This window comes from Mesoplodon densirostris, chromosome 16 (assembly GCF_025265405.1).
Source record: "Mesoplodon densirostris isolate mMesDen1 chromosome 16, mMesDen1 primary haplotype, whole genome shotgun sequence".
Taxonomy (NCBI): domain Eukaryota; kingdom Metazoa; phylum Chordata; class Mammalia; order Artiodactyla; family Ziphiidae; genus Mesoplodon; species Mesoplodon densirostris.
In genome coordinates, this window is record NC_082676.1 from 66,210,766 (window position 1) to 66,230,608 (window position 19,843).

Below are 19,843 nucleotides of genomic sequence, written 5' to 3' on the forward strand. Positions count from 1 at the left end.
TCTCATGAATTCCCTGTGGTGCCCTGTCCCTCCACAGGCCACCCCTGGGTTCTGACCCGCCCCAGGAACAAACACGCCCCAACACCCACAGGGGACAGAAGCATTTCCGGCCACACAAAGGCCCATTCCCACACCCAGTGTGGGTCAGTGGCCCCACCCCGTGTGCCCCGAGGTCCCCCCTTCCTGCATCTGCCCAAGGCCTGAGCAGGTCACCACAGGGCTGGCTGGGGCCCAGAGTATCCCAGATGTACCCCCACCCGGCCACCCAGGGCTCAGCAGGCCTCTCTTCGGGGAACAAAGCCCACCCTTCCCACAGGTGGACCCTCCCGCAGCAGGGACCCCCACAGCCCACCCTGCCCCCACAAGGCTACATCTGTCTCCGTGGCTACAGGAAGCCCCAGCGAAGGACGCCGGGCGCTTTCATAATAAATCCTTTAATTAGGAAATCCCCGAGCTCCCAGCACGCAGGTCACCTGCTGCTCCCATGTCTCGGGTTCCTGCCATGAGCCGGCGCCACGTGCTGCCTGGGGGAGGTGGACCAGGCCCCACTGCAGGGACAGGGGCTTGGAGGGTGGCCTGGGGGCCCTGGCAGAGCCTGGGGTTGCAGAAGAAGCCCCAGGGGGTGTCCTCCGCACTCCAACACTGAAGGTACGTTTCGGAGCCCCTCCCCCATTTCTGGAAGCTTCCATGAGGCCAAGGATCAGGGGTGTGAGGGTTTGGAATTTGGCAGCTGGCTCTGGATGGGGTGGACCTGGGGCCTGCAGCCAGCAGGTGGGCTGAGGGGGGGCTCGCTGCCTGAAGGGGCAGCTGTGGGGTCTGCAAAGCCTCCAGCAGGCCAGGACTGGCTCCCCCAGCCCAGATGGCCTTTCCAAGAAAAGCTGTCACCAGCCCCCCAGTTTGGACCTCACCCTCATACCCCTCTATGACCTCGTGGACACCTGATGCCCCACACTGGCCCACGCAGCCCCTCAGGCCCCCAGACCCCAGGGTGACCACATGCTGCCTTCTGCAGCATGAGGGGTATGCTCGGCCCAGCGCCCTCCCAGCCGTAAGTTCCCACGAGTAGCAAGCATGTCACAGGCACCCCAAGGCAAGGGGACACCACGGCGACAAAGACGAAATACACAGGCTCACACAGGAGACAAGAGCAGGTGCTTACTGGGGTCCCCCGCCAGCAGAGGGGTCCTGGCCCGGAGCCTGCCAACCCCCTGCCCAGCCCCCTCCACAGAGGATGTGCGGGAGGGACATCAGAAGGGGTCCAAACCCGGTCGGCATGGCAACCAGGAAGCCAGCCTGGCCTTAACCAGATTGTCAAGGCTAGTGAAAGAAATGTATTTTCTAATTAAGTGGGAGAGACGACATTGATCCTGGGGCGGTCGTTAACAAGGTGGGGGGACCTGGAAGGGGGGTGATGCAGGCTTGCTTTCCCCAACCAGGTTCCCCTCCTGTGCCTCCCCCGGTTTCTCCAGTCCCTCTTTTACTCTTTTACGGTAAAACTCAGACAAGGCCACAGCTGAGTCTGCCTGGCCTCAGATTCCTCACTACTCCTAGAGAAAGGCCCAGAAGGCGTGGGGAGGGGGCCGCCCCTCGTGGAGGGCGGGTGGTGCCCAGCTGACGGTGCAGAGATGGCCATCCAGAAAGCCACCAGGGGACTGGCGGGGGGGGGCGGGTCCAGAAGCCAGCCCCCAACCCGTGCCCACCAGGCAGCTGGAGCACATTGGAGGTGGGAGGCGCCTGGGAGGGGTGAGGGGGGGCACTGTCTCTTCGGCCCGGCCTCCAGAGCTCTGCAGATAAACAGTCTAAATTAGGAATTAAAACACTGCTTGCTCCCACCAGCGGGCAGGCCGGCCGTATTTCAAACGTGCAGGAAACACCCCGGCCTCCTCCTGGAGCCCCGAACTTCCCAAAGTGGTTCTGCAGGATTGGGCCACGCAGAGGGGAGCAGGTCAAACACCGCACAACCTGCTCACCCCAGGCCAGGGCCAGGTTGAACAGGCAGGCACAGAGCGGGGGCTGGGACCCCAGCCCACAGCAGAGTCATGCCACCCTGTCCAGGCCTCCTGCGAGCCCCTGAGAAGGAAGCTGGGCACACGGCAGCCATGGGGGACCCCTGCAGCTGTCGATGGGGGGGGTGCGGCTCTGGGAACGTTGAACACCCTCCCCACCGCCCCGACCCTGGCCCCGGGAGAGGCCTTGGCGTGTGCTAGGCATGGAGGTCCACCCTCAAGCACTGCCTGGGGCCCCGTAGAGGGCAGGGCTGCACCCCCCTGCCCCAAGCTCCAGGGCTTGCCTCCCCCAGCTTCCTGCCCACCCGCTCCCAGGGGGACTGCGAGGGGTGGGCCTGCCTGGAACTGGGTGCAGCCCTGGGACAGAGTGCGCTCCGCGGTGGAATTCCAGGCATCAGACATTCAACAGAACTTAGGGGCTCATTCCTGAATTCCAGCCGCCAGGCGTGGGGCCAGACGCTGCCCGCTCCACTGTGGGTCAGCCTGTGGGCCAAGAGGCTGGTCCAGAGGACGCCACCTTCCTGCGGGGGTCCGGAGAGATGACATAGGACCAAGGCCCAGGTGGGAGGAGGTGGCATGTCGGGAGCTGGGAGGGCCAAATAGCAATGAAGCGTGGGGGGTCCCCCGAGAGCCCCTCCCCCTGCACAGTGCCCCCTGCACAGCCACCATCTGGGTCTGCCCGAGGCCGAGAAGATGCTTCCCTGGGGTGTCTGCTGCCACGGGGTCTGCTCCAATCCCTGAACCGACACCCCCACACGGGCCACATGTCTGGGGAACAGTGGCTGAGAGATCTGCCTACTCTAGCAGCATGCAGAGGAAGTCACGGGCCAGTCATGGGGGCACCTCGGGCCCGTGGCCCCCCCCTCCACCCAGCCATAAAGGGCCAGCAGACATGAGCTCGGCCACACCTCAGGCCACAGCTACTGTGAGAGTGACAGAGGGCCTGGGGGGGCTGACCCGCAGAACCCAGATGGCCAGAGTGGACACTGGGCATCTGACCCCAAACACCATCCAGCCTGCCTCTGCCCTGTCCCGCCTTGGGCTGGGAGGGCCCGCAGAGCCCCCTGGAGACCCCCTCCACAGGCTGTTCACCCAATGTCTCTGCTTGGACGCCCCGGCCATGAGGGAGGCACGGCCGCCCAGCCCTCTTGCCTCTGGTCAGCACCTCCACCAACAGGTGAGATGACATTCCTTCCAGAAGGAAACCTGACATTGCCGGAGCAGTTGAACTAAGACCTTGGCGGCCACACAGAGGAATGGGGGCCCCGCACACCCTGGGCACTGCTGGGTAACGAATGGTGTGTGAATGGCTCCGTGCGGGGCCTCGGTCACTCCAGGCATTAACCTGTCTGGCTCGGGGACTCCCGAGGGCAGAGCAGGAGCACGTGATCAGGAGGGGGCTGCTGTGTGACCAGCCCAGGGTGGCTACAAACTCCAGGGGACAACCCTCCAATCCAACAGCTGACCCTCGGCCTGTGGTGTCAGCTCAGGGAGGGGACAGGCTGTGTGTGAGATGACCTGGCAGTGAGCACAAGACACCACTCAAGCTTCGGGGTCTCACCCTCCGCCTGTCCATCCGTCCACCTGCCGCCGCTCACCGGAGGAATTGGAATAATTTCCAGACCCCACCCCACCACCCAGGACCCCATGAGGCTGTAGCCCTGTTCTCAGGGAGGGACCCCAGCCTCCTCTCCTCTCAGAACAAATGTCCCGTGGCCCCTGCCTCCCCTCCACCAGGGCCCCATGGGGCTGTGGCACAGGACAAGCATAGCTCCGTGGGCCTTGTTTCAGGTCTGTGGTTCAGACCCTCACCGGCCAGGTGCTTCAGAGTGGGGTGCTGCCAGGGGCCCCAAGGCTAGCAGCAGAGGGCTAACCAAGAGGTTGTGGCTGGAGGCACCCACGTGGGTCGGGAACCACTTGTCGGGAGGGTGTGGGGGAAGCTCCCCTCTGAAAGAGCTCTGCTCATGCCCCAGGAGGGCTGCCTGGGTTTCAGAAAGACCAGAGAACCCCAGAGATGAAGGCAGGGCCCAGCCAGTGCCTGGGGGCCTCTGGGGAGGTGCTATGGGCAGAGTGGCCTCCCCTGAAAATTCCTATGTTGAAGCCTAGCCCGTAGAACCTCAGAATGTGGCTGTATTTGGAGCTGGGGTCTTTAGAGAGATAAAGTAAAACGAGGTCACTGGGGACTTCCCTGGTGGCGCAGTGGTTAAGAATCCGCCTGCCAATGCAGGTGACACAGGTTCAAGCCCTGGTCCGGGAAGATCCCACATGCCGCAGAGCAACTAAGCCTATGCACCACAACTACTCAGTCTGCACTCTAGAGCCCGCGAGCCACAGCTACTAAGCCTGCGTGCCACAGCTACTGAAGCCCATGTGCTTAGAGCCCATGCTCCACAATGAGAGAAGCCACCGCAATGAGAAGCCCGCTCGCCACAACTAGAGAAAGCCCATGCGCAGCAACGAAGACCCAATGCAGCCAAAATTAAAATAAATTTCTTAAAAAAAAAAGAAAAAAAAAAAAAGACGTCACTGGGCTGGACCCTAATCCAGACCATGTCCTTGTAAGAAAAGATCAGGACCAACACGCATACAAGGTCACCATGTGAGGACACAGGGAGAAGACAGCTACAGGCCAAGGAAACAGGCTTCAGGAGGAACCAGCCCTGCCCACGCCCTGCTCTCGACATCCAGAAACACGTTTGTGTGGTTTAAGCCACCCCGTCTGTGATGCTTTGTCATGGCCACCTGAGCAGGCTAATTCAGAAGGCACGGCTCAGGGTGTCCCAAACGCCCTGGAACAAGGCAGCTCCAGACTAAGGGGGTGAGGGAGGGTGTGCTCAGCAGTTCAAGGGGTTTGGTGCCCCCAGCAGACCCCTGAGCTGGCGTCGGAGGGGCTCTCAGGGTAATCGGGGTCCACAGACATGCTGGGCATCACCCTGACAGGGACCCTGTTCTCACCCCACTGCTATCAGGGCTCTGTGGAGACCACCTCCGCCGGGAAGCCCTCCCCACCTGCAGCTATGGGGGGCGACCAGGGGAAGGGCCACCTGCCTCCTAGCCAGCACCCACTTGGGCAGTTGCAAGGTGCCCAACAGCCATGGGAGAGAGACCCCAAACCCCAAGTCCAATAGCCTCCCCACCCAGGTCGGGGGGGGGGGGGTGGTCCACAGTGCATCCCAGCATGGCTGACCCTGTCCTAGATCCGGGTGCCCAGGGAGACAGAAGGACCACTGAGAGTGGGATCCATGCACTTCCCATCCCCGCGCCAGCACCTGCCACACAGTGGTGCCTCAAATACTTGAGCAGGACGAACAAAACAGGAGGGTCTTTGATGCCCACTGCAGACGCCCACCGCGTGCAGCCCTGGGAATCAGGCTGGCATCCGAGCAGACCAGACCATGTGGACTCCTGGGAGTGGGCTGAGGGTGTGGACAGTCACCGAGGGATCCTTCCCATCACATGACAGGGTGGACTCCACCTTCACCTCCCACCGCACACCCCGGGCTTCTGGTCCATCGCTCGGGTACGGGAGCCCATGCTCCTGCTAGAACGTCCTCCCTTCACCAGGCCTGGGGCAGACAGAGGCATGGGTACTGGCCCTGGGGCCCCAGGCTCCCTGGGAATGAGGCAGCTCCCAGCCACGAGCACTCCACCCGCTGGTCTCCCTGGCATTCAATGAGCACCTACTGGTGCCAGCCCCCCGGGCACCGTACACACGCTGGACCAAGCAAACATCCGACCCTCCATGGCTTCTAACAAAACGCCAAACGCCACGGGCTCTGGCGCCTCCATTAGAATTCTGAGTCTGGGGAACCCTAGGGATGGCCCTTGTTAGGAGGTAGGACGGCGGGCAGCAGGGACACCCTGCAGACAGGCGTCCGAGGCGCTGGGTGGGGGAGCCAAGGGGTCTCTAATCCTGGAGCAGCCCTCAACGTGCTAAATCGCTTTATGTAACTCAGGCCAAGCCGGTAAACCAGGAGCCCAGCTGGGGATTAGTGACAGGCGTTGCCACGGCAACCTGATTAGTCGGAAACATGTCGTCTTTGGGAGCACGGCTTGGGGCTCGCTGCTCTGCAGAGGTAAAAGGAAACCCCAGAGATTCATTAGCAACAGGTTCCCATGGCAACCGCACCAAGCTCATTAATAATTTTTTTTTATTCCTGGTGTGGGTGTTGAAATTCTCCAGAGGGCTGATGGAGGCACGGATGCCGGGCAAACACACACCAGCTACTCCCACCCACAGCCTGGCACCACCCGGCCCAGGGCTCGGCACCACCCCACCCGTGTGCCCGCCTGTGCGCCAGGATGCGCAGTGACTGGCAGGCCACGTGGTTCCGACGGCCCTGCCTGGAAGGTCCATCGAAGGGAGATCCAAATCAGAAGGGCTGCTCAACCCAGGAGGCCACCAAGACCCCTCTTCTGCCCGCCTCCCAGGGGGACACCCCAGGAGCATCTTCGGGAGGTCAGGCGGGCGAGTCCTGCTACTTGGTGGTCTCAGACATGGGCTGGGCGTGGTGTCCGGTGCCGAAAGGCTGCCTTCTTGGGGACTACCGCGAAGGCTGCTGCAGACCCACTGGCTCAGAGACCCAAGTCCAGGGTGCAGAGGGGTAGGAAGTAGGCAATGTTTCGGAAAACGCTTTGGCATCTCAAGCAATCTGATGCGGTTCTACATAACCAGGCAATTCCACTCCTGGGTACATGCCCAACAGAACTTGGACACGACCGCTCACAGCAGCCCCACTCACAGTAGCTGAAAGGTGCAAACAACCACGTCCACCGACGGGTGAACAAGGAGCACAACTTACCACGGCATCAGCCCTAAAAGAAGTGACGCACCATCGCACTACAGCCTGGATGAGTCCTGAGGACACACACTCAGTGAAGGATGCCAGACACACAAGGTCACTTATGTGAGACTCCATTTCTGTGAAACATCCAGAGCAGGCACATCCAGAGACAGAAGGCAGGCCAGTGGGTGCCAGGGGCTGGGGGAGGGGGTTGACTGCTGATGGGGACGGGGTCTCCTTTTGGGGTGATGAAAAAGTTCTAAAATTGACGGTAGTGATAGTTGCACAACTCTGACTAGAACAAAGACCACTGAATGGTGCACTTTATGTGTGTACATCTCAACAAAACTAAAAGAAAGCGGGCGCCTGGGTCAGCCTGCCTTGAGCTCCGAATCCTGGGGGCCATGCAGGAATCCACTCTGACCCTTAGTTTCCTCATCCGTAGACAGAACTCGGTGCTGAAGTCCCCCACCCAGGGCTGAGACAGAGTGAAGGGCTCCCCACGGCAAATGCGGTGGAGCCTCTTCACCACTGTTCCTCTGCCCCAAGGTCAGAGGTGAGCAGGTGCCTGACCTAAAGGCCCCTTCCATTTGCTGCGTGCAGAAACATGACCCAGAGCCCAGCGTGGCCTTCCAGGGTGAGGGACATCCTGGGAAGGACCTGGACACCCCATCCTGGCCACACTGAGTGGCCTGCCCGCCCCGAGTCCTGGTGACACCTGAGTGAGAAAACACACAAACGCGGGGAATCCCTATCACTCAGTCCAGGTTGCTCGGTTTGAATCGGGGGATGGGACACATGGCCTGGTGGCATCTGTGCGACGGCCGAGGAGTGGTTGCAGCATAGGAAGGTGACAATGGGTGACAAGGGGCCCCAAGGCCTGTTCTGAGCCCCTCACGCCCCATGAGGGTGAGGGAAGCAAAAACGTGGCCAGTCACCCACTTGGGAGCCACACCGAGGAAGGGGCAGGTCAAGCCCTGAACCTCAGGAAGGAAGAGAAACCCCAGGAGGCAGGGTGCGGTGCAGACGTCCCCGGGCCCTGGAGCCAGGTTGGGGGTGGCGAGAATACTCTCAGGAGGAGCCCGGCTATCCCAGACACACCCCTTCTCTCTGCCCCGGTGCTCAGGCGCCCCCCTCCCCAACACTGATGCCCAGGAGTCTGCTGGACTGTGAGAAGCGCTGAACAGAGCAGGGGAGGGGAGGTTAAGGCCAGACCCCCTTCCCCGAGGGCACCTGCTTCTGCCCACAGGTCCCTGAGCTGGTTCTGCCCTCCCGTCCTGTTCCAGCGACCCAGATTTCGATGGTAGGTTTTTTAATGGCTCTGGAACAGCAAGGAAAGAATGCCAGGAAGCCCAGCTTCTAAAACGTAAACCCGCGGCCCAGGGATGTGCTTTGTGAAGCTTTGCCCAGGTCCACTGGATGGCCGATCCTGACACTGCTTCTAGCTTCTAGAATATTCCTCAAGACGATGGTGCCCACCCCCTGCCCCTGCCTCCAAGCACTGCGAATGCGGGGCTAGGCAGGGTCCTTCCCAGGAACATGGTGTCTCCACATTTGGCCAGCCTCCTTCTCCCTTAGTCCCACCCCAGATGGCCCGCCCACCTGCTGCAAGCTCTCATGTCTCCCGCTCCCCCCGGGGGCCCACCCTGCACCCCCTGCCCCCTCCACGGTCTGCACCCCTGTGTGGGGCAGCCTTCACGTCCTGGAACCCCCACCGAACCACATGATCCTGAGACCAGCGCCTGGAGGGCACGCCCACAGACCCGGAGCACCGGGCCCGCCATGCCCGAGGCACAGAGCATGCTGGCCAACGCGGCCGGTCACGGGGACGCAGCAGGCCCGTTCCGCGGCCAGAGCCGGGCGGCTGCCCTGCCAGCAGGACCCGGGACATGTCCTCCTCCATCTCGATGAGGCGCTAATGCAGGCTGACTCATCAGACTGCGGCCGCCTGGCGGCTGCTTGAAAGACAAAGGGACGCACGGGGTGAGCTACATGGCACGCACCTGGCTGGGAGAGGCCATCGCCACCCTTGCACCGTCCCACAGGCCCCCAGGCTTGCTCCCAGCCCTGTGGCAGGCGGGGCCACGGCTTCAGAAAGCAGTGGGCACAGGTCAGAGGCTCCGTGGACCCTCCCGGCTTCCCCCTTCTCAGGAGAGCATCTGAGGCACTCCTAGGCCCCGAGACTCTGTCCACATCAGCTGCCCCCCCAACCTGTCTCCTTGCCTCTACGCCACATCCCTGACCCCCACCACCCTTCAGACAGGCACCCCGGGGCCCACCCCCACTGCTCACACCCACCCGCCTCGGCCTGCATGCCCCAGTCCTGGCAGACCATCCCCCAGGCCCGGCCGTAGTCGGCCTCAGCCCTAGCAAGGTCTGGGTCTCATCTGTCTGCGTGTCCACTGCCTCCCCCCACCTGCCACCTCTGCAGCCAAGCACAGCCCCAGAGCCCTGAACATGCCAGAGCGGGTCCCCGGCTGGGAATCTGGCCCATCGCCCTCTGGCCATCCCTGCTGCACCCTGCAGGACGCCCTGGGCCCAGCCAAGGGTCTCGGATCAGAGCCAGGTGAGGCTGGACACGAGGGACTCCCTCTATAGCCGCTGCACTCGAACTACCCCAGGAGCAGCAGGAAAGCCCCCAAAAGCCCCCGACAGCATAGAGTTATTGGCTGAGTGAGGGTCACAGACTCCCGCAGGGACAGGACATCAGCCTCCACCCAGCAGAAAAGCGCCTGAAGGCCCATATCGTGAATGGACACCTCCTCAGGGAAATCCCCCAGCAGGGCAACCCCTCAGGAACCCCAGAGACACAACCGGTTGCTGGAGGTCTGACCAAATGACCAATTTCACGGTTGGTTTTCCCTCCCCCCAGGAGGCCCTTTTCCTCGTGGAGAGGCGGACCCGGGGTGGCTGACGTGGTTTATCCCACCAGCCTGTCCCCACCTCCTGCCTCTCCCTCTGGGGGGACAGCAGGGGGCAAGCCCGGGTGTGCAGCCCAGGTGTGTGAGCTAGGGAGGTGCCCCCGAAACAAAGCACCACAGACCAGGGGGCCTTACACTACAGGAATTCTTCCTGTCACGGTACAGAGGCCAGGAGTCTGAGATGAGCGTATCAGCAGGCTGATCCTTCTGGGGGCTGAGGGGGGGATCCATCCAGGCCTCTCCCGGCCTCTGGTGGCTTCAGGAGCCCTGGGCTTCCTGGGCGTGTGGCTACCTCACCCAGCGTCCACCTCTACCTTCACGCGGCTTCTCCTTGCGTCCGTGTCAGCTCCTCTTAGGAGGAAACCGTCATCAGCTTGAGAGCCCACAGCAGCCCAATCTGACCTCATCCTAACTTGACTGCAGCTGCAAAGACCCCACTTCCACGTGAGGTCACATTCTGAGGTTTGGGTGGACATGAATTGGGCACACTCCAGCCAGTGCACTAGCCTACATGTGCCAGTTTGTGAGGACGATGGGCACACCCACAGCCACACCCTGGACGCTGCACCCCCATCCCTGACACTCTGCCCACCCTAAGTGCCCACCCTGCCTGCTCCGGCTACTCCTGGCCCCCCAACCCCACTGGCCTGGCTGCTCTGCCAGGGCCTGCAATGATGCCCCCAGCATAGGGCAGGGGGCCCCAATGCTGCCGCCCTCACGTCTGTCTTTCTCTGTCCCCTTCAGGGGCTCCCCACGGCCAGAAAGGACCTGACCCCATCCCACCCCCGGGCCAGCACCGAGGGCAGAGCCCGGGGTGTGCATACAGCTCCAGAGGCCTGGCCCGCTCCATGCGGGGCTCAGGGGACGTGGGTGTCCTGACCCACTGACAGGCACCTCCTTATAGTCACAGGAACCACCCAGATCAAGGCCAAGACAGGCAGCGTCTGGCCCCAGACCTCCAGGGGTGCCCAGGTGCGGCTCAGAGGTCACCCTACAGGCGCCAAGTGGGAGACCCGGGCCTGGCACCTGAGAACCTGAGGGGGAAGCTCTGTACATAGGCACTGCCCAAAAGCCGTCGGTGGCCGGAGGAGGCCCAGAGGAGTCCACGAAAGCCCCTCCCCCAAGGAGCCCAGGCCCACCAGCCCAGCTCCTTGGGCAACCTCCTCCCACAGGAGACAGAGGCGCTCAGGCCACGGTCCAGCAGATGGTCCCCAGCTGCCTGACCTCCCCCTGGGCAGGTGTGGATGGGAGTGCCCAGCTGGCACTGACTGCCCACAAACAACCACAATTAGAGGTGTCGAGGGGCACAGGCCTGCCCCTCAAATCAGAAAACCGAGGTCCAGGAGGCAACCCCGTCCACCAAGGCTCCTCGGCTTTGGGGTGGTGGCCCTAGTGGCCCCAGCACTTAGGTACAATGGGGCCCCAGCCTCTAACACCCTGACAGGGCCCAGAGCCCACCGCTGCTTTGCTGCATCAGGCTTCAGGGACACAAATTCAGTCCACCTCAGAAGCTCTACCACCTTCTGGAAAATCCCCCAGCCTCTCCCTCACTCCATTAACGCATCCGACTCTGCACACCCTCTGTGTGGGCTGGGGCTTGGGGACCCCGGGCCACTCTCAGACCTGGGGAGGGGGCTGTGTCCCTGTCAGGCCTCCGGAGCCTCTGCTGCGAGACCCTCTCACCAGCCCGGCTAAACTGGACTAGGCCCTTCACCCCTCAAACCAGGGTGCCCAGCGAACCCTGCTCTGTCAGTGATGAAAAGGAAGAGGTGACATGAGGGAGAAACCAAGGCACATGAGGGGCCACAACCCAGGCTGAGGGAGGGCCACGAGACCCTCTTCCTGTGACCAGGAGACCCCAGAAATCCCAGAGGTCCCAGCCTAACCTCCTGGCGGGGGGAGGGTGGTCACGGACGTCAGGGGCCTTGCCCCCTGAAGAGGCGTCAGGGTGCCCCACCACCACAGTCCTCAGGCCAGCGAGGGCCCGAAACATGACCACCCCCAGCTGGGGGCTCCACCGGGAGCAGGTGGGGAGCAGAGAGAGGCCACTGCGGCCCAGCAAAGGGGCACTGTCCCCGCTGCACCAGTGCCCTGACCTCACCTGGAGGCCAGCTGCGCAGGGGCACTGGCAGAGCCCAGAACAGGGAGAGGACAGTGTGACCAAGCAGGCCGGCCGCTGCCTGCCATGTCTCTTGGCACCGGTGCCAGGTCGGGCTTTGCCCAGTTCCAGGCAGTGGACGCAGCCCATGTCCACCCAAGAAGACTGGCCTGTCTCCCAGGTTCAAGCAGGTCAGGGGGCTGCTGGCCTCCTCCCTGCACTGCCAGCCTGCACGCCAGCCCTGAGCATCACCGCCTGCCCGGCCCACCTCGCCCAGCCGCGAGCATCTCACTAACATCAGCTCCCTACATGCCTGAGAGGTTCAGGCAACCGTGCTGGACGCCGAGGCTGAGGCCTGGCCGGGGCCCCATGCAGGAGGGAGAGCTGACCCCAGACACGGCTGGGGGCACACCTGCACCGGTCGAGACATAGCAGGGGCAGGGGGCCAGTCTCACCCAGGCAGCCCCTGTGGAGGGGGTTCTGGGTCCTCTCTCTGCCAGATCTGCACCCAACTTTGGCAAAGAGAGAAGCTGTGAGTGAGATTGAGGTGGGGGCTGCTCTGGGACATGGCCTTGGTCCTTGTCAGCATCCCACTTAGGAAGAGGGGTACTCCCGAAACCCCTGAAGTCTGCACGCATCCAAGAGCTGCTCAGGGTCATGGAGAGGCAGGATGCTGACACCACGATGCCCCCTGATGGCAACGTCCACAGAGATGGCAATGTCCCCACCGCATGCTCTAACTGAGCACATTCATCAACTGTCCCCACTAATCAGAGCTCAGGGCTCTGCCAGCACCGCCGACACCCTGCTCCTCCCAGCAGCAGAGGAGCAAGCATCCCAGAAGCCGGGGACACTGGGGTCCTCCCACCTGTCTGCTGGGCCACACGGAGCAGCACAGCCTTGCCTCCCCTGGAGGAGTATGTGTGTGTGTGTGCGTGCGCGCGCACACACGCATGTATGTGTGTGTGTGTGTGTCTGTTGGGTGTTCCGTGGGGCCCTCCTTAACAAAATGACAACGAGCCGCTACTCACTATGTGAAGACAACGCAGCCAAGCAGCCCCCATCTGTCATCTGCGGCGGGCGCAAAACTCTGGCTCTGGGGACGGTGCCTGAACTCGCTGCCAACTCGCAAGGGCTGGGCTGCTTCTCTCCAAGACCCGTCCTCCCCAGGCACTCCCCCATCTCCCCCCGGGGAGCTGGGCCCTAAATCACTCCTGTGGCTGCCAGGATGGGTGCCTGAGGCCCACGTGACTCAGAGGTGTTCCCAGTTCTGTCAAAGCTAACCGTTGAGGGGAGGAGAGAGCAACTGGTCTTTTGTGTCACTGAGTTAAATACCCACTTGCAAGAAGAAGAGAAAAGAAAATATTCCTAACTCAGCCGCAACAGCTGCCACCCCTTCCCAGGCGGTCTCTGTGCGGGTGGAGGCGGGGACGCATGTGCAACACTCATAAAAAAGAAGGTAACGTGTTTCCCGCCCGACCTTGACTGCTGGGGCCAACGTCTAGACTCTGGAGCCAGAGACGGGCTGCTTGGACTCATCCGTCGAACGTTTGACAGGCTGGCCCATCCCCCGCGTTCCTTCACATCCTGACTCTGGAACCTCAAGGGAGCCACTGCCTCTGCCTCATCTGCCGCCCCTGGGAAGGCGCGGGGAGCACCCAGACCACCTCTGAGCGCTCCACTGTGCCAGGGAGGGCGCCTGCAGCCTCCTGCAGTCAGGACAGTTTGGGTGGTCAGAATGTGACACCCACTGCATCCACGAGCTTCCTTTGAAGGGGCGCCACTGGCCATGTCCTCACCTCAGGCCGCTGCCCCTGAGATGCCCTCCACCTGCCCTCTCCTGACTTCTCCCCAAACCTGGTCCCAACACAGCCCCTCCCTCACGAGCCCCAACCCCAGGTGGAGGCAGACCCACTCCCTGAGCCTCCAGGCCAGCCCATCACCTGCCCACCATGCTCACAGGCCATTCCTGGTCTCTCTCCCCACGACCCACCCTACCCCTCCTCCCCCTCACCTCACACACCCCCCCCACCTGCTCCAGCTGTAGGGACACATTCTACCCGCCTCAGGGCCTTTGCATGTGCCATTCCTCTGCCTGGGACACCCCTGCTCCACGTCCACCCGCCTCCAGCTCTCCTCCCTCCGCAGATCCCTGTGTCCATCAAGCAGAGTCTCCCTGACTCCCAGCCCCCAACAGCCTCCATCTGGCCCACCCAACCCACCCACCCAAGTACCCCCACCACAATCAGGATAGCCTTGCCGGGCACACGGTAGAAGCTGGCTGAGTCCCAGAGTGGGCCTGCTGGGAGAACCTGGTGGGCCCAGCACAGATCTCAGGACAGGAGAGGCTTGTATAGTGAGGCCACCCCACAGCGAGTGTTTGCAGGAGCCCCCACCTTGCTCTGCACCGCTCTCCCCGCCCCCACAACATTCCCAGGGTCCAGCTGGGCAGGAGATGTGGGGGTGGGGGCCACACTCGGCCTCACCATGCCACACACACAGGGCACTTAATCAGCACTTACTGGCCTCTGCCTACTAATCAGGCCACCAGTAAGCTGGAGGGACACCAACTATCTGCCCAGATCAGGGCTCTGTGGGTGCCTGGTGGGGAATGGCTAGAAGTCCAGGCCGCTGGGGAGGAGGTGCAGGGGGCTCAGCCAGGATGCTTCCTGGGCAGTCTAATGACACTGAACATGACACGGACACAGCCAGGGCCCTCCAGGGCAGACAATTCCCAGCTCACACGAATTCCCCCTTCTACACCCCCCTGCCCCAAGACCTTCCTGTTCCTTCGCATATCCACCCAAACAGCCCAACCCAGCCTCACCTCCTCAGGAAGCCCTCCTGAACACATAAGCCAAGAGGATGACACATCACAGCCCTGCTCTAAACTCAGGGTCCAATGGGAGCTCAGGCCCGTTTCCAGGGACCACAGAAGCAGCCACCCCAGGGACGGGGCTCCTCCCACCCCACCTCCTGCAGGTGCTCAGAGATCCGCCACTCCACTGTTGCCCTCCCCAGTTGTCAGGAAAATGTCCCTCCCCAGGAAGCTCCCCTACTATGGACTCCTCCTATCTCCACTGCTGGGGGTGTCTTTACTTCCACTCTCCTCCCCACCCCAGGGCACAACATAAGCCCTCGGAGCGTGGGGCAGGGGGCAGATCCAGAGACACATGGACACACAGACACACGTACTGCAACTCCTTTCCTTTCCAGTCAGAAGAAGTCGGGGCGGCCTCATCCGCCCCAGAGCCCCGGGGAGCCCAGAGCCCCTTCAGACACATGAGCCTGGCCGGCCTAGGGCCACGAGGCTCCCAGTCTGGGCATCGCGGCCTGGGAACTCCAGGTCCAGAGAAACAAACACACACTAGCGTTAAGGTGGGGCCCAGGAACAGGTACTGGGGGGAGGGGAAGGCTCAGAGGAGGGAGTGCCCCCGGGCCTGTGCCCACACAGTGCTCAGGGGTCATGGCCAGAGGGTCAGGAGGCTGAGAAGGACACAAGACCGTCTGCTCATGTCCAGTCTGTGGGGCCAGAAGGGGCTGTGGGGGGGCAGGTGAGGGCAGATGGTGGCCCACCCTTTTCCACATCAATGCCCTGTGTGTCCTCGCTGAGGCGCCCATGCCCGCCAAGAGCCCAGGTGCAGGCAGCAACCACAGAGCGAGCGGCATGACAGTCTGGGGCATTGATTTTTACAAAATGCCTTCAAGGACCTGGATGCATCAGCCTCACCTCCCTGCCGGGCAGGGCCCAGCCAGACACTCGAACTCCAGCGTCGGGCCAGGCTCACCCAGCTCTGTCCTCCAGCAGCCGTGTGACCTTGTCATGTCCTTTGTCTTCTCTGAAACCTATGCTCAGGGCATTCGGTGCCCATTCCCTGGGACACACCTCCTGGAGGCGTCCACCACCTCCAAGCTCCAAAGTGCCTCCTCGGCCACCTCTTAGTCCCTACACACCCTAACGGGGCCACAGCCAGCCTCTGTGGCTCACGTGGCAACGGCGGCAGGGCCCCCTTCCCAGCCGGCACCCCTGGGAGGCCCCTCCTGGCCTGGGTGCTGGGACGTGGCAGCTGCATCACAGGCAGCGCCAAGTCAGGAACCCCAGGGGAGCCCGGGCAGAACACAACCCAGCCTCTCGGGCTACAACACATAGATCCCACCCACCTTCCTCTATAAATAAACCTGTGTAGGAGAAACAGCACTCGCCCCAAAAGTTCTAACACAATTATGTTTTCAAAAAGCAAACTAAATCATTACTGATAGGTGCTATCCTTGGAAGCTTCTTTGCTGTGGATCGGGTATCCCTTAAGGCAACGACAGAACACATGTGTTCATTTGTGTGGGGGGCCGTCCACGCGGGGGTTCCGGAAAGTCCGAGACTTAAGTAAGGCCTCTTCCTGTGTTCCAACTACCTATCTCATCCCTGTTCAGGGCTGGGCTCGGCGGACCAGCTGGGACTCTGCCAGCGTCCAGGGAGCGAGGAGTTACTTTACGGAGTGTGGGTTCCCAGAGCAAACCCAATTATCCTATTTCCCTCTCCGAGTTTACCCTCCACAGCAGGAAAGGCTCCAGGGAAGGATGGTGGGCGCCGCTAACACGACATCCACCTGCAGGGTGGGAGACCAAGGCCAAGGTGCACACCCTCGGCCCCAGGACAGACAACAGGCAGTCCCTAGAAAACCACAGGCCGCCCTCCAAGCTCCTGCCTCTCTCAAGGCCGCCACTCCCGACTCCCAGGAATCTGAAGCGCTCTGGAAAGCCTTGCTGAGGCCCACGGGCTTCCCCGAGGGGGCCAGTCCCCACCTGTCCAGGCGGGCTGGCTTATTTTAGGCTCTCCCTGCGGCCGAGGCACCCCACTCAACAGATGCAGCATTTCCACAGCCAGGCCAGGGTAAAATGATCCTGGGACCTGAGCTCCTCCACACCCCTGCCAGTCAGAAGGGATGCTCTTCCCTGGCTGAGAGCTCTCCTCCTCCTGCTCTAAGCATCTTCTGCTCCTGGAGTCATGAGAAGCCCAGGGACAGGGACACTGGCAGGTGGCCCAGCCAGTCCCATCCCCCACCCCCCTGGGCCTCACCCCACATGCGTGTGGCATCCCCCACCTCCCCTGCACTAAGTAACACAAACAACCTTGTTAGACGTCCTGAAGGACGTAGCCCGCCAGGAACATCCAGAACACAGGGTCAGGCTGGAAGACTCCCTGGGCCGAGAGGGGACGGAGCAGCCAGACCAGGCAGGGGCTGTCAGGAAAGAGAAAGTGCAGGCCCGCTGGGATCCTTCCCTATCTGGTCTCTGCGTATGCTTGGAAAAGACAGACACGCAGGGAGGGCAGCCTCCGGTCCCAGGGCCTTAGGTCACCCACCCCATCCTCTACCACCTCACCCAGCCAGGCCACCTTCCCGCCAAAATGAGGTGGCCTGGAAATGGCCAGGGTTCTAGAGGGAAGACTAGCCTACAGTCACCCTGAAAGCTCAGCCTGGCAGCTGCTCTGGGGGAGGGGGGGCTGCCAAGCCCACCGAGGGGCTGCGGGACAAAGGCAGGCAGTGGAGCCTGCTGCCACACTGTGGCGGCCCCCGGGCCATCACCCTCTACCCAGGCCACAACGACCCCCTTCACAACCAGGGGGCTAACCTGACTCAGCCCACGTTTGAATTTCAGAAAAGTAAAAAAGATGCGGTTTATTACTTTCCTGATACAAATTCCTCTTCGTGTGTGATGTTTGTACAGTTAGACACACACGATAGGAAAAATATATACATGCATCGCTCATTCTGCCTGTCTCCTCCACACCAGACAAGGGAAGTTCACGTGCAAGGTCTCGCCCTTGTCAGCCTCCTCTCCTCAGCACACCCACCGTGCTGTCACCCAATCCCTCCAGGCCGGGGGGAGGGAATGCCTGGCACCCACAGCCCAGCCACCTGGCAACGAGCTCCACAGGCCAGTGGGAGAACCAGCTGGGACACAGGGCCTGCTGACAGTCCCCAAAGGCCACCTGCTGGGGGCCACCAGACTGCTACCTGCGTCCCAGAAATGCCCCCTACCCGACCCACCTCTGATCTGGAACCTTCTTTAAAAGTCTGTGTCCATCACACTAAGAGTAAAAAGGGGGAGCCCCTTCCTCTCCGGCTAGGGAAGCACCGAGAAAAGCGTCACCAGTGTGCCCGAGTGTGGTGCCAACTGCCTCCCTGCCCCCCACCCCCCAGCTGCGCATGACTTAAATCAACCCCAACACCGAGTTCAGCCTGAAAAGGCGAGTTCACAACCAACGTCACTGCCTCTCTCCACGGAAAAGGACCAGCGAGAGCGCACCGCTTCCCGGCCCCCTAGGGTCTCCTAGGCTCTTCGAAGCGCAAGGAACAGGGTGAAAACTTTGCTCTCTTATTGAGGTCCCGCCGGCCTCCTCCTCCTCGCTAAGATCCTGCCTCAGGCTAGACGCTGTGTAAACCCAGACGAGAGAATTCCCTTCCTGACGAGCACCCATGGGGGCGCACTGAGTTCCGCCCACCCCTCCCTGCCGACCCCTCTCCACTCCAAGCCCGCGGTGGCCTCGCCTCTTCTCTTCCACCCTCTCCGTCCCGAGCTGGCTGTGAAGCGGGAACACCCCATTCGTATCAAGAGTCACCCCCGCCGCCCAGCAAAGCGCGGCCCGGGGCCGCCTCTCTCGGAGGAGCGCTGCTCTCGCGCCCCTGCCCTGCGTCCCCCGCGCACCCAGCCCGCGCTGAGGCCAAAGAGCCCGAGCGTGGGAGGCACACGCGGAGAAGGTCCCGCGCCCCGGACCCCCATGCCCCGGATCCCCGCAACCCCGGCGGCCCGGGAAGGATATGGGTTACAGACCAGCCGGAGACACCAGCTGCGCGGCCGCGTGGTCTGCCCGAGGCAGAAAAAGACGGTGGCCGCCAGTGCCGGGTACGGGACGGGCTGCTCCTCGTCGGCGCTCAGCTCCGCGCCGCGCTCGGCCGCCGGGCTCTGGGGGGGCGACGCACCGGGCCTCGACCCCCGCTCCGCCTCTGGCCCCGGGGCCCCAGAGCTCGCCGGGGGCGCCCCCGCCGCAGGGCCCGGGGCTGGCGCGCCCAGGGGCACTCGGACCTCGTCGGCCGCCTGCACGCTCTCTGTCATGGTAGCGGCGGGTAGCACCTGCGGGGGACAGCCGGTAACCGGGTCCCGAGAACAACACCCTCGCCCGCCTCGGGTGGAGCAGGTCCGCGGAAGCAGCCACGGCCGCCAGAATGTCTTTGTCTTTTCTCATTAGAGACAAATGCGCCCCCCGCCCCCGCCCGCCCCCTCCCTCCGGCGAGGGCTGGGCGGCCCCTCCCCCACCGCCGGGGCGGGGGCAGGCGCCCCAGGGGCTCCCTCGCCGGTTGCCTCAAGTTGAAGAGGGTCCCGGCGCGCAGTGGGGCGCGCGTCCTCGCCGCGTCTCACCTCGCTCCGGCGGCCGGCGGCGTCCCCGCGGGCATCGCCCGGGCGGCGCGGTCACCGCGGACCCGGCACGGCACTCGGCCCCGGCTGGAGCGCCGCAGCCCCCGGCCCGCGCCCCCGGCCCGCGCCCCCGGCCCGCCGGATCCCGCTCCTGCTCCCGCTCCGGCTGGCCCGGCAGCGACGGCGGCGGCGGCCCGGCGCAGAGGGGTCCGCGGGGCGGACGGGCGCGGGGCGCTGGGGGCGCGAACCGGGCGGCGGGGCGGTGAACAAGCCCGGAGCCTGTCCGCACTCGGCGCAGGAAACTTCAGAGTGAGCTGGGGGCTGGGCGGGGGCGGGGCGGGGCCGGGACGGCGCGGGGGGGCGGGGCCGGGCGGGGGGCTCGGGGAGGGGCCGCTCCGCCCAGAGGCGCGCGCGCGCGCGAGCCGCCCCTCCCCCGTCGCGGAGGGCGCCCCGCCCCCCACCCGGGAGGGCGGAGCTGGGCCCGCCCGAGCCCCCCACCGCGCCCCCAACCTCCCACTCCTAGCCCGCGGGGCGCCAGGGGGCGCTGGTGGAGAAGCTTGGCGGGGGCGGGGGAGTGGCGCCGGCGTCTTCCCCGCCCCCAACTGCGGGGGCGGCCGGAGC

At 63.3% G+C, this 19,843-nt stretch overlaps 1 protein-coding gene across 1 annotated transcript in view; it reads right to left on the bottom strand.

Moving 5' to 3' along the window:
- Window positions 1-18,922, bottom strand: part of CACNA1H (calcium voltage-gated channel subunit alpha1 H) — a 62,019-nt gene extending 43,097 nt beyond the window's left edge. The window contains exon 1 of the mRNA XM_060078949.1: window positions 18,630-18,922. Coding sequence (XP_059934932.1) covers window positions 18,630-18,922 — 293 coding nt within the window. The remainder of the gene's footprint in view (window positions 1-18,629) is intronic.
- Between the last annotated feature and the right edge of the window lie 921 nt (window positions 18,923-19,843).